We start from the raw sequence: 13,978 nt of genomic DNA, 5'->3' as shown, positions 1-13,978 counted from the left end.
GCTTCATTCGTCAAGCTTTAAGATAATTGTGCGCCACCAATCTCGTATTGGGTCGTAAGAGTCAACGGCTGTTGCCGGCTGTTTAAATAAACTACCTTTTTGCTGATATATCATCCCCCACTTTTTCTTTTTCCTCCTCTTACCGCAGACTTCTTTTTTCTATCATTTCATTGGAATGCCTGTCCCTGTACCGGCTCCTATAACATATACACCTGTACCGATTGTAGAGGCTAAAAATTTATCAGAATCCACATTCCGATTAAAGTATCGTTCCAGAAAACCTGTTGTCATTCGCGGTATCGTACCTAGCGACTTATGGTTCAAACAGGAAGACATCATCAAGAAACTGAAGACACCAACTGTCATGATTGCGCATGACAATGCCAATTTCATCGACAATGACAAATACGTCTCCAAGCGCTCCGCTGAAGACATTACCGTAGCAGATATAGCTCAGGCGAGCTCAAAGCAAAGATTATACCTTCGAAGCATCGTTCCAGAAGATGTAAAGGATGGACTAGGTCTCCCTCTTTTACAGGAAATCGCCAATGTCGGTTCTTTCAAAGACGACTTGATGCGACTATGGTTGTCGTCGGCAGGCTGTATTACACCTCTTCACTATGATCGATGTCACGGTACATTACTCCAGTTAGCAGGAACAAAGCGGTTTGTTATATTCTCTGGTGACGATACTCGTCAGTTATATCCGTGTGATGGGCTCAATGGGCCGACCCATGCCTCACGAGCTCGGTATATTGGACGGCATCTAGATACACAGCCCAGTACCATCTTGCAGCAATGGCCTAAACTGCGAGATACCGACCCTTGGCTTGTGGATTTGCAACCGGGTGATCTGTTATATACACCACCAGGGTAAGAAACAATGAAAAACTGTTAAACATGATTAAGCTGAGTGCTAAAGACACTATCACAGATTTTGGCATGAAGTTACGAGTACTAGTGTTTCGCTTAGCGTCACGGTACCATGGGACATGACTGCTCAAGAAATAGCCTGTGTACCAGCACACATGGCTTTTTAGAAGAATTTCAATGGGAACAGTCTGTTGTTTTCAGTTGGAAGGGGATTTATTGTACACCAGTGCCATCCAGACACCATTTTATTAATGCAAGTTATTGTGTCATGTAATTTACCAATGTTCATATGCAAAAAAGTACAGCTATTATTCTGTAAAATATCAAATCTTAATGTTAGCACAATTCATTTTACATATAATAAAACTATTCCTCTTTATACATACGGTTTGCTATGATGGAGCGAGAGCTCATCATACGAGAATGCCTATATCGTTCCGGCTGCGATGAATCACACGTATTAGTCATCTTGGCCATTGCCAAAGCTCTTTTTGCATCATGTTGAAAGCTCACCATGGGAGAATCGAGCTCAGGCTGATTGGAAGTATAACTTGATGAACTTTGTCGTCGACTATACTTTTCAGCGGCAGAAATGTTCGCATAGGACTGCCTTCGCATTTTTCGCTCACTCGCCCAGTCATCAACATTAGACTTTGAGACCGGCTCAAACTGTTACAGCTATTTAGTAATAAATCCAATTTTCCAATTTGTATCATCTCAGCGTATCATACCTCGCTTTTCCCTTGCTTTGAATATGTGTCACGACCATTTAACCCAACAATGTCTGAACTGTCAACCATGCTTAGTGGAGTTGGCGGCAAGGATATGTATGAGCTTCCCCTAGACTAAGCCATAGCGTAAGCGTTAATGTACAATCTGCATTTACCACATTACCGCTTATTATACTTACAGATACACTGGTATAATAGTCTTGGGATTGTTCCAGCTTGTTTGGGCTCCAGAGAATATCTTCTGCCTTCTTTGGTGCAATTGTGATCTTTTGCTCCATCGAAGCGGGTTTCCGTGGAATAGCCATACCGGGAGGCACTACGTAATCGGCCGTGGTAAACCTAGGACTTTTAGGTTCACTGGGTGTATGTCGTGGCTCGCTCATCTTTGATTTCTTTGCATTAAGTGATGATTTGGCCATTTCGCGGTGCTTCCTATGGTTCGCTTCCATTAGACCTCGTTGCATACTGGCTTGTTTCATTTTTCGAAGTGATGGTTGATTCTTTGCTTTCTCAATCAAGTTTTCCCAGTTCTTGTCTCCTAACTGGAAATCCTTCATGGCATCTTCGGCATAAAACCTTGGTATGTCAGTTGCAGTTGTCTTTTCTTCCGAATAGTTGATGGCAGCCGCAATATCTAGCATTTGAGATTTGAATTGCTCGGCCTGATGCCGAGTCAGTCATGTGTATTGAGTGAAGCAGGTACAATTACAAGAAATACTCACATCCAACTGGCCACTTCGTACTTCTCCAGCACCGATATGCGTTGTATGCTGGAAGTTAGTGGGCCGTCCAATCAAGCTTTTGGTGACCTTCTTCTTCTTCTTGATGGCTACCGAGGCATTCTTGTTGTTTCGTCGTCGGTTCCTTTTAGCTATGCTTGGAGTTTCTTTTTGCGCAAAAAAGTTGTTTGGTTTCGCCGAGTTTGGTTTGACGAGGACTGGAGCATCTCGACTACGCACACCTTTGCTGCGAAGGTCTTTGATGGGCTTGAAGAAAGAGTTCTTGGACTTTGATAATGAGGAGCCCATAGTACGTGAATAAGAAAAAAAGGGGTTGTTCTGCTCCTGATTAGCTTGGGCCCATGAAAATAAATGAGTGCGTTTTCTATAATTACCATATTTAGCCATCTCAAAACATGCCAAATCTGGTAATACTGAGGCTCATACAAACAACTTTTACATCATCAAGCGAGCGAATGCTGTCGTCAATACGTATTTCCGTCTTCTATTTCATGCAAGGTACCATTTGCTATCATGTGCTCCGAGCCAGCTTTTTTTTTCATGTACAGAGGATGAGCAGCGCAGTACAGACGGAGCGATCATTTTGGAATGGAAGACTGCGCCATAGAAACAAACTTCGGAATCCCGCAGTGGATTGTACGAGAGGATGATCGCTGACTCTCCTATTTGATAAGCGTTTGATTACTCTCAGTACCTAAAATCAAGTGTGTACTGACTGGATTTCGAAGAGTGAATTAGTTAGGAAGAAGTACACCAATGGTATGGATGGTGACAATAGTTTATGTCAAACTTGCGTTCCGTTAGCATAATCCTCGTTGTATACCATCCACGTCAAACAACTGTACTTGCGGGTCACGTATTCCAGCCACACCGCCAACATGGCGCAGTCTCTACTTCTGAGCCTTTTAAGTCGCGTAATCAATATGAAGTGCATATTCTATGACGTTGTTACTAGAATAACTTTTGTGAGCGCATTTTGGATGAAGCGGCCATTCTCGAGTTTCGAAATAGGACATTCTATTTCAAATTACTTCATACCTATTATCATAGAGAGCATGTAAATAAATTTTTGATATTATTACCAAAGCAATCAGGGCACCTATTGTCAGTCTCCCGAAGGAAAGGGACTTTAATGGCTGCAAATCTAAGCTACTCTAGAATATAATGCTTTCCTTCAAATGATTCATTCGTATTGATCTCCAATACCATATAATCGCTTCCTATCATCAAAGTTGATAAGAAAATCGCCCAAATTCAAGGGTTCAAATTTTAGCGCCTCTTCAAGTGTATGTGATTGGCCCATCCTCTATCCCCGGGTCGCTTCTCTATTTGAAGCATTCAATCCTTGAGCATTGCAAATCACAATCAATCATCTTCACCATGCGAGCCATCCTTCGATGGAGAACTCGGATATTGATTTTCCTGAGTACGCTTGCGATGTTCATCATGTTGCAAGGTTACATGGTGCCTCGCCCGGAAAGTATTTCCATTAGAGGTAATCTTGCAACAGCTCCCGAAGATCATTACAGCACTGGCACAAAGGCAGACATAGATACACAATTTCAAGCCGACATCATAGAAACTGTTCAACAGGAGCCAGAAGCGTTGCATAAGAGCTATCTCCTCGGATCGACAAGCTTCATATCGAGGCTACCCAGAATACAGCGGCAAATCACAAGCGAGACTGCCGGCCAAAAATTAGAGAGAGAGACTAGAAGAGAAGCGGTAAAAGATGGATTCAAGCATGCTTGGCGAGGATACAGTAAGTGAAGTACAATAGTGGAAAAAACACAACTCTATGTTGATCCATCGTTTGTATTTGCAGAACAATATGCAATGGGCCACGATGAACTGATGCCCGTAACGAACAAGCCAGTGGATCCATTTGGAGGTTGGGGAGCGACGGTCGCCGATGCCCTTTCGACCATGCTTGTGATGGAGCTTTTTGATGAGTTTGAAGACGCTACCCACACTATGTTCCTTCCCAACTTCTCAATCACTAACGACAAAGACATTTCGACTTTTGAAACCATCATTCGATATCTTGGAGGTTTCTTGAGCGCTTATGAATTATCTGGTGATGTGAGGATGCTTCAAAAAGCAGAGGAAGTTGGAAAGGTCGTCATTAAGGCGTTTGATACCCAGTCTGGTCTACCCTACCATCGCTGGGACATGGGAAAGTGAGTGGCAAACTAGCTGAATTCCTCCACAAAATCATTTACTAATCAAAGTTATAGAAACACTTTTAAGAACGCATGGGTTTCCTTTGCTGAAGTTGCATCTGTTCAAATGGAATTTACAACATTGACGAGGCATTCAGGAAATCCTATCTATGCTGAAAAAGTACGAAATAAGCCATGTTACACACTTTGTAGGGTATTGCTGTCAATGGAGGCTGACTTTTTCATTTATAGGCACAGAAGATCATAGATTTTGTTTCAAATGCTGGGGTAGCCGAAGGATTGCACATTCAAGGCTTGTATCCGTATACAATGGACGTCGTTACTGGAAAATTTACTAGCTGTGAGTTGTTCTTGGCTGATGCTGTCATTGTTTGCCATTGTGAAATATTGAACCTAACATCTCTTCTCCAGCAATATCATCATTTGGTGCGATGGGAGACAGTGCTTTTGAGGTGAGTACCTTTTACAATGGCTATAAACGCATAATCACGTATGACTGACACCATGTGCACCAGTATTTCCTCAAGCAATATTTGCTTACCGATGGACAGGATGAACAGTATGCTCGATTATGTGCGTATTCATACTTAGAACAAGAATTATGTGCTGTGGATTTTAAAAACTAATGGTACCTACTTATCATCAACCAACAGACAAGGAATCCATCACTGCAATGAAGAAACACATGCTTCGTCAAACCAGCAAAGCCAACCTTCTCTTTTTGCACCCATTCGATACAAAGGCTAAAATTGTTGCTAGTACCATGGATCATTTATCATGTTTTGTACCAGGTATGCTTGCTATCGGATCCAAGATTTTTGACGAGCCAGAGGATCTTTTGGTAGCAAAAGGACTGCTTGAGACTTGCGTTCACATGTACAGAACGAGCAAGACTGGACTCAGCCCAGAAAAATGGACGTTCCATGACGGTAAAGCGTGGAACCCTAAAACTTACGAACCTGACAACTACTGGAATACCGAGCAAAACAAAGTCAAAAATCAAAAGGAGCTCAATGACGCCGTCTCTGGTCTCGGCAATTCCATTGGTAAACAAGTCAGCGCACTTCTCGATCATTGGTCCAGCTCGTTCAATGCAAAGGAACAGTCTGATAACCGTCTAACTGGCATTTTCGTCAGCGATGGTTCTTATCTACTACGACCAGGTAAGTACGCGACACTCATTATCTAGTAAATAGATCAGCTTTCCTCATAAGTATGCCGAATTTATTTCTTAGAAACCGTCGAAAGTCTGTTTGTACTATATCGCATCACCGGCGATCGCAAATATCAGGACTACGGCTGGGATATATGGCAAGCCATTGAAGAATACTGCAAAACGCCGTCAGCCTATAGTGCCGTCAGAAATGTTAACTTTGATGCCACAGTTGCAAACTTGACTGATTATTCGTCAATTCAAATGGACAAAATGGAGAGGTAAGACCGTGGCTCATTGTGCTACTGTCTTGCTTCTATTTACTAAATTCAAACATCTCTTTATGCACAGCTTCTTCTTTGCGGAGACTTTAAAATACTTGTATCTCCTGTTCAGTCCTGACAACATTATCTCACTAGACAAGTTCGTTTTCAATACTGAAGCTCACCCGCTTCTGCGTAGGAATAGCCATCTTGATACCCATGTACTGAATCTTGACTTTGGCCATGCCAAGTAACCACCAGTACTGCCATAGACATATACTCTATATCTTAAACGTTCGCATTGACAGAGTGATTTGCACTAGTAGGTAGAACTGTTCTTTTGTACTTTTACAGATTGCAACGTATATCTTGCATATCATCCATCCAATATAAAGCAATTATTTATAGTCTGTACATGTAGTGGTATGAACGACAGAAGAAAAAGAGTCAAAGGCTTATAGAATGGATTACATATATTATCAGGTTTATATTTTCGATTGGATGTCTAACAGCTTGGGCATATAAGGAAGGGGAGTTACACTTTCAAACTGAGTTCGGTATCGATGGCTTGAAGGCGGGTCCTCATTGTCTCGACCTCCTTCAACTGGCTTTGCAAAGCTTGGATTTCCTTGTCCAGAGACATTTGCTGCTCCTTGGTACCAATGGTCTCTGTTTCCCAGGTTCCTTTTTCCCCATTCAAACGGAGCAAATGTCGGTGGTATTTAAATAGCGCAGGACGATGGGAAATGGTGATCAAAGCTAAGAAGAATGCAGGTTAGTATTCATGAATTTGTCCGAGGCAGGCTACGTATCGCTTGTGGATATCTCCAGTACTTACTGATACCAGTATCCTTTGCATGAGAGTACATGAGACCTTCCACATCAGTAGACACAGCACTAGTACATTCGTCCAAAACCGCAAACTTGGGTTGATGGTAGAACATGCGAGCCATACCCATCTATAAAGTGAGAGTTAAATATCATTTTTCTCTTTCCCTACACGCTCACTGCTACTTACCCTCTGTTTTTCGCCTCCAGAAAAGACATCCTTCCATTCTTTCTTAGTTTCCCATCCGCCTTCGCGATCTGGAATGTATGCCAGGTGAACAACTTCTAGAATCTCAAAAAGTTCTTTGTCCGTGCGTCCTTCGCGAAGCATGTCTTCATGCGAATGAGGATAGATGACTCTGTAACAACAACAGTGAATAAAGTGAGGAGGTACATATTTGTACGTAGGTAGAGGCTGCTACACTTACTGGTCACGAAGAGTACCAAGACTGAGGTATGGTCTTTGAGGGATATAAAAGATATCTTCTATGTCGGGTTTAGAGAGAGAACCAGCTGCAACGTACTGTTCAGACACAAACAACAGGCGATGGATAAGTGGTATAAAAACTTACAGAACAATGGCCATAAGCCAGCAATGACACGAGCAATGGCTGTCTTGCCAACACCGTTAGGGCCAGTGATTAGCAAATGTTCTCCGGGCTTAACTGTAATGTTAAGGTCCTTTACAAGAAGTTCACCACCACGGTCACTTCCTGGAGCAGGTGTGACGATAGGAGCATGCTCAAACTTGATACCATTGTAGTCTTCGTTGATCTTGCCCTTGATCTTATCCAAAGTATATTCACCTTCAGCGTCCTTGGCAGATTGGAACTCATCGCTGTGCAGTGAATGAAGAACGGAGAGTAGGTTGTAGACACGAGAAGTGTAACCAGCAAGTTCAGCGAGTTCCTTGTATGAATACATCATGCGACCTCCGGCATCAGAGAGCGAAATCATCAGTCTAACAACAGAAATCGAGAGATGTGAGTTTTGACTTTTCGACTCCATTCAGTGCACTATTTTAACCTAACCTTTTGTTGGTAATGAATCCCTTCGTTCGTCCACTCTCAGGGCTATCGCCATCCTTCAAGGGAACAACCGCGCCAGCCCATTCAGGAAGGAAGACAGGTATAGCGCACATACCAAGACCGAAGGCACTCCACACATACTTGATCAAGAAATCCTCAAACATATTGTATGTGATTCTGATCTTGTAAATAGAATTGATATGGCTTATGAGGCGTAAATACGTGCGATTCAATATAGAATGTTCGAGCTCTGCTCCATTATAAAAGGCGATTTCTTCTGCGTTGGTAATCAATCTGGTATGTGCTCCTCTGAAGTCACCCTCAAGCTTGGCTTCTATGGCGGCCAACTTTCCGAAAGAAGGAGTGACAGCGCGAAGCAGGCGGGCGGTAATGATGTAATTGACAAATAGACCCACCATACCAGCTGCACCAATGGATTTGGTAAGCTGGTAATTAAATATAACAGTATCTAACATAGGTTTGGCAAGATTAGAATAAAGAGATGCCAAGGTGTCACAGAACTTTGCGATATCGGTTGTGATGAACCTGGAAGAGAAAAAATGAGTTGAGTAAATGGCGTTGTTATTGGGTGCCAATGTGTGACAGTCGAACACAACTTACTGATCAGCACCCTGTATTCTGTTATCCAAGTTGATGATTCTATAAAATGCATTCTTATCGTCCAAGTAAAGATCATGGACATATCTTGTCAAGCGAGTTCTAAATCCAATGGACAGTTTTGATTGCAGGTAACGAATCTAGGGACAATACTTAGATCACATGAACATGGCTCATTTAGAAATATTGAGCTGCTTAGTTCGCCGCCGCTACTTACCATGCTATTTGTGTAAGTAGCTGGAATGGCAATGGCGAACCACTCCACCAGACTCAAGGCAAAGGCGCGACCGTTGGCGGCGACTAAATTTTTCACGATGCGACCATCAAGACGAGCTACCACGACACTCAACCACGTACGAAGAACCAAGAATATGGAGTGCAGGATAATGAGCAATGCTTCTTTGGTGCGGAATGTAGGCAAAATGATCTTGAAAATGGCTTTGAGCTGACGCAGGAACTCGTTATTGACGCCAACCTTTTGAACATTTTCCACTGGTTTGAAAAATTGCTTATGTTGGCGGATCGTTTCGAGCGTAGTTTGAGCCAACAAAGCTTTTGGAGGCTTCTGAAGTGATTGCTGAGAGAATGGTATAAGTACACGCTCTAGTGCTTGATTCTTGGAATGGAGGTGATGGTCTTTGCTGGTCTTTGGTTTCCGACTAGTGATGAGTAGAGTTGCTGCGAATGACAAAGCAGCTGCTCCAACAACTTGCGCCTTTCTTTGAGCTAGAAGGGACGCCACTGACTCTTGTAAAGGCTTTGAAAAGGTCTGCATGGGTGGTGCGATCGAGGAGCAAAAGAATAGACAGGCCAACGCTATCACATGGAGACAAAAGCGTCGAAAATTTCAAGGTCCGGTTATGTGTTTGACATGTGAAGTCATGTTCAAAGGATGACACAAGAAGTTTATGTAATAAGTGAAAAGAATTAAAGAACGTATTATGATGAATAGCTGACAAGACCACGCTCGAGGATTTGTTTCTCACTGATTCGACACATCAATGCATATCGTTTGCGTTGGTTGGTCTGATGTGAAGTTGGAATTAATTACAAGCAAAGCTCACGTGTGCAAAGAAAATCTATCGTCTTACCTCGGCTTTGAGCTTCTTTACGTCACCGTCAGCCTTGGGCTCACTGTATGCCTTTTGTCGGCTAAGTACGAGCTGTTGTAGAACTTGGTTGACATTGCGTTTAACGTTGGCAAAGATATCAACAGGCTTCTTCTTGTTGGACTTCTTATTTTTCTTGGCTGGTGATTTTGGCTTCTGTTCGCTGTCCGCTAATTCGGCAAAGTATCCCATAGCCATCTCGATGTTTTCTAAAAACTTGGAGAACATTTGTTCATCCACGAATACAATGTGTAGTAAAAGTTTGAGACTGTCCTCAAATGTGCCGTCATGAAGCAGGCGATAAGGGCGTGGGCGATATGGCTCTTCTTCTTCGTCGTCTTCTTCTTCTTCTTCGTCACCATGATCATGATCGCAACATCCTTCTCCTCCTTCGTGTTCATGGTCGTGTTCATGATCATGTCCATGATCGTGTCCATGATCGTGTCCATGACTGTGTCCATGGTCGTGACTTTCTCCATGTTCGTCGCCACTACCGTGGTCGTGGCCGCATCCACATCCATCTCCTTCGTGGCCGTCTTCAGGCATATCTTCGCTGTCTTCATCAGGAATAAAAGTGCTCTCGTTCATGATGAAAAACTCCCAGCGCATACGAACGTAGTTGATGACTTCTTCTTCAGTGGCTTTGATTCCCTTCTCCTTCAACACCTTGGTCAAAAGGTCGACGCAGTTATCTATCACCATATCTTCATCGACTGTGACAAAGTCATTGGCATTGTTTTCTTCACAAAAGCCATACTTGCTGAGCAGAACGACGTTGGGATGTTCGCCGTATGTGTTAAAAAGTTCTTCTCCCTTCTTGGCAGATCGGTCCATAACCAAGTCGCAAGTGTCTTTTTCAGGTTCTTCATTGTCGTCTGAATAAAAGTCAACGCCTTCTTTCTCCAGAGTTTCTAAATCTTGTAATTCCTGGTCGGACTCTTCACCATCATCATCTTCCTCTTCTTCTTCGTCCTCCTCTCCTTCGCTTTCTTCAATATCCTCTTCAGCATCTTCATCTACATCATCCCAACCATCGTCTTCATCATCCGATTCATCACCGTTGAGGAAACGATGTTCACAGTATTCCAAGGCACCACAAGCATCGCAAACGTCGAAATCGGTTTCAAAATGAACGTGCTCGTCGCCGCTTCTATGATTAAAGATGTCGGCAAATGGTACCATAGCATTTTCATGGTATGCGTCGACTTCGAATGCACGTGATGATACTAATGTGGATATCTTGCAGAATGAATCAAAGTCGTAATGTTTCTCTACGTGATCTTTGGGAAAGATGTAGGGGTACTTTTCAAACAAGGGCTTTACAATATTATCATAGTCGTCCCGGAGATCATCCTACTCATCAAAATTAATAACCTTTCGGGGCAGGGCAAGACGAGCAACATCAGCCATTCATACACACCTTGTCATGCTTCAAAGCTTCTTCCATTTCAGTTCCCTGGAGGAGAGCTTGTTCATCTTCGGACCAGAACACTGGCAAATCCTCCTTGAATGGCAAAGCTTGAAGGTAACCGTACCATGGACTGTCCTCGCCTTGAGCGATCTCATACATGACAGCAAGGGCCAACGAGCAACCACCTTCAATGTGTTCGTCTTCAAAAACATTCGCTATGCCTGTTGTCTTGGGTGATAAAACGCACAGTTTGGGTATTTTTACAACTATAAGAGCAATGTCAATGACTGTCATTAATGTGATGCTGTTGATTCCTAAAGTGTCAACCTACCGGGAAGACCTTCCTCGATATTAGTCTTTGCAAATACTCCAAGAGAATTTTTGACGTCTTTGACTTGGATCAAATCCTTTGTCCATTCAATGTCATTGTCGTCGAACCACTTCAAAAGGATATCAAGTTTGCTTTGTGCTGGCATTTGACGGAACTGAATGGGTGTGCACACTAGGTTGAGACTCACTCACCATGAAAAATTTCGAAAAAATAAAAATTTTGACTGCCGCTCGCTATGTCCCCAGTCACAGCGCTTTCCACGATGACAGGGTCCAAATGCAAGCTCAGTGACTACATCGACAAACGTTTATATTGATTGTTATGAAAAAATAAATGGAAACAGAAGTATAAATGGAAATGTGTGAATTATGATACAATGCAATTCATGTATGAGATGGGTGGTGAGACAAATTAAAAGAGTGGTTTGTTATATACAATAAGAAAAGAATTAGAATGCAGACTAGTAGAGAAAAGTGCGATCTGCATTAAGCCACTTGTTCTTGTCCGTCAACCATTTCCCAATTGTCTTCAATGGGTGATTGGGTCGTTGAGCATCGGATGATGATGATGAAAGAGCCGGTGGAGCTGAAACAGGTCTGGACCGAGATTGCTTCGAAACCTGTTCTGATCTCTCTGGTGATTTTCCGCGAACAACAGTATTGCGAAGGGTCTTCACCGCCCTCTTGGTAGGCGAGGGAGGCGTTTCGGGAATGAATTGTTCTGTTGAGTCATCCACAGCATCGACTGAGTCGGAGTCTGATGATGATGGCGTGGTGATGTACTCGGGACTTTCATTGAATGACACAATCCTATCGTTCATTTTAGGTTTTCTTCGCAAGCTAACATCTGACAAAGATGGCATGCTTAGTCTTGCATTAGCTGCCGTATTACGTATCAATTCCACCATCTCAGCATCCATAGCGTCGGACGAGATCGGTGCTACTGCGGGCAACTTATTCAATTTGGACTTCAAAGCTGGCGTTTGCGCGATACTATGAGCGTTTTCACGACCATACGATATCATATAGTCGTCTTCAGCAATGATCGTACGAGAATCACTGCGGTGATGACGAGATTGCGGACGATTCATAGGCGGTGGTGGCGTATGATAGAGTTTATAAAGACTATGGACGGCAGAGTCCAACTGCGATTCGTTACCAACGGCGCTGAGGGAAGAAGGCGCAGACAGCACGTTAACAGACATTGCCGTCACGATATGGTATAAGGATGAAGAGAAGAGCGAAACAAGAGTGAAGAAGAGAGCTAAAAATGATAGGCAAACCAATTTATGACAAATTTTTTGGCCTAAAAAAAAAAAAAAAAATTGTGAAACAAGCACCGGCATTCTGTCATAAGAACGACACCAACCTTTCACGAGTTCTCATATGGTCAATAGCTATTAGACTGATTATTATTACAATTACAATTATAGTCTATTAAATAGCTTGTTGGCTTTGTCTTTATTTTCCAGTGGCAAGGCTCGTTTGGTGACGATTTGTGTGTTTGGAAGATCTGTTTCGGACTTTTAACACGGGGGGATCGGCACCATCACCTGCTTTGTGACGGGAGGGAGGCTGAATCCAACACCTACTTCTGGTTGAAGCGCTATCTCCGGCATAAACGATCGAACCCTAGCAACTGGCCGATATCAATCAACAGACCAGCAACAGTATAAAATATTACTAGTACTCATGCTGTTTTGTGGAAAAAGGTTAGGGATTTCCGTATGGGAAAATAAGTGGCATGATACAAGCCGTTCTAGCAGCGTGAGCATCCGCGACGCATCATTTGACGTCCACGTTATCGATGGGTTCAACATGCTAATCATGTCTTTCGGGCTTACCCCACGATTCCATAGATTAGCAGACTGCTTGTTGTCGCAGCTGGCAGATTTCTACTCCTTCCCATCGTGTTGAAAGGCGGGAAACAATTACCATCTGCAATGAAGCGTCTGCCATAGGGCTGTTTTACGGAAAAATATTCCCAAACAAATAGTATACGATAGCCCAGACCGTAGGGTTTCACCTTCGCACAAACGAAATTAAAAAACATAAGGACCTTGAACTTAGCGATATGAAATATGATTACCGTTGTGCAAACACGGTTAGACGTTACATCATGTCCAGGATCTTGATGTTCGTTTAGAAGCTGTGATAAGAGGAAAATGCTCCTCCCGTCTAAATAACACAAAATCCAGGCACCCGTACAGAAATTGAGCTCCCATGACCACACAAGCCTGGAGCATTGAAATTTTTTTTATCGCCCGTGAAACCCTGTCACGGCTTACCAGCCTGTCAGCCGCAATTCCAGCCACATCAAATCCTCTACTCTCAGCTCAGACCAATCTGTTCATGACACATCGCCGAGGTCGAACAGCTCGATTGAGGCAATGCAATGGATCAAAGGAAGACAACTTTGATCACGGGAAAGGTTATTGCGTACAGACAGTGCCGCTGATCATGTACAATTTCCATGAGCTGACTGAATCCTGTCAATTGCAGTTATACATGACACCAACTTTGAAGAGTTTCGACATTGGCTGCGTGAGAGAGGATACCCAAAGTCAAAGATCACATTAGCAGAATTCAAAGGTTAGAGATAGCTGCATGATACTAGCATTTTTCATAAATAATTAAATAGAAACATGCATGCTAACCTGCGTAAAATTGTCATTGTATATTCCACCTGCAGAGACTGGCCGAGGTAAATT

The 13,978-nt window shown here is 43.0% G+C and overlaps 6 protein-coding genes across 6 annotated transcripts; 2 read left to right on the top strand and 4 right to left on the bottom strand.

Moving 5' to 3' along the window:
• Window positions 1-175: 175 nt before the first annotated feature.
• Window positions 176-1,040, top strand: K450DRAFT_275518 (uncharacterized protein; the record flags this gene model as incomplete). Its single annotated transcript, XM_051593171.1, has 2 exons — window positions 176-873; window positions 935-1,040. 2 exons carry the CDS (start codon window positions 176-178, stop codon window positions 1,038-1,040), a joined length of 804 nt encoding a protein of 267 aa, XP_051440550.1.
• A 556-nt stretch (window positions 1,041-1,596) lies between these two features.
• K450DRAFT_261181 (uncharacterized protein) lies at window positions 1,597-2,266 on the bottom strand. Its single transcript, XM_051592275.1, has one exon. It carries the CDS (start codon window positions 2,243-2,245, stop codon window positions 1,676-1,678), a length of 570 nt encoding a protein of 189 aa, XP_051440549.1. The 5' UTR covers window positions 2,246-2,266; the 3' UTR covers window positions 1,597-1,675.
• Window positions 2,267-3,657: 1,391 nt separating this feature from the next.
• Window positions 3,658-6,387, top strand: K450DRAFT_261173 (uncharacterized protein). Its single transcript, XM_051592274.1, has 10 exons — window positions 3,658-4,106; window positions 4,170-4,524; window positions 4,582-4,687; window positions 4,759-4,867; window positions 4,939-4,979; window positions 5,043-5,100; window positions 5,181-5,690; window positions 5,763-5,961; window positions 6,032-6,265; window positions 6,365-6,387. The coding sequence occupies exons 1-9, from the start codon at window positions 3,725-3,727 to the stop codon at window positions 6,195-6,197; spliced, it is 1,926 nt and encodes a 641-aa protein (XP_051440548.1). The 5' UTR covers window positions 3,658-3,724; the 3' UTR covers window positions 6,198-6,265; window positions 6,365-6,387.
• On the bottom strand, window positions 6,362-9,344 carry K450DRAFT_261168 (uncharacterized protein). Its single transcript, XM_051592273.1, has 8 exons — window positions 8,635-9,344; window positions 8,421-8,557; window positions 7,803-8,345; window positions 7,344-7,732; window positions 7,200-7,284; window positions 6,962-7,130; window positions 6,782-6,902; window positions 6,362-6,702 (listed from the first exon to the last, which is right to left on the bottom strand). Exons 1-8 carry the CDS (start codon window positions 9,190-9,192, stop codon window positions 6,479-6,481), a joined length of 2,226 nt encoding a protein of 741 aa, XP_051440547.1. The 5' UTR covers window positions 9,193-9,344; the 3' UTR covers window positions 6,362-6,478.
• Window positions 9,243-11,457, bottom strand: K450DRAFT_261166 (uncharacterized protein). Its single transcript, XM_051592272.1, has 4 exons — window positions 11,269-11,457; window positions 10,947-11,203; window positions 9,509-10,879; window positions 9,243-9,443 (listed from the first exon to the last, which is right to left on the bottom strand). The coding sequence occupies exons 1-4, from the start codon at window positions 11,411-11,413 to the stop codon at window positions 9,357-9,359; spliced, it is 1,860 nt and encodes a 619-aa protein (XP_051440546.1). The 5' UTR covers window positions 11,414-11,457; the 3' UTR covers window positions 9,243-9,356.
• Window position 11,458: 1 nt separating this feature from the next.
• K450DRAFT_261162 (uncharacterized protein) lies at window positions 11,459-12,642 on the bottom strand. The gene has a single exon (XM_051592271.1). It carries the CDS (start codon window positions 12,611-12,613, stop codon window positions 11,729-11,731), a length of 885 nt encoding a protein of 294 aa, XP_051440545.1. The 5' UTR covers window positions 12,614-12,642; the 3' UTR covers window positions 11,459-11,728.
• Between the last annotated feature and the right edge of the window lie 1,336 nt (window positions 12,643-13,978).

This window comes from Umbelopsis ramanniana, assembly GCF_025399195.1.
Source record: "Umbelopsis ramanniana AG unplaced genomic scaffold K450scaffold_86, whole genome shotgun sequence".
Taxonomy (NCBI): domain Eukaryota; kingdom Fungi; phylum Mucoromycota; class Umbelopsidomycetes; order Umbelopsidales; family Umbelopsidaceae; genus Umbelopsis; species Umbelopsis ramanniana.
The sequence above is the reverse complement of the archived record's forward strand: the minus strand, read 5'-3'. Positions and strand labels throughout refer to the sequence as shown.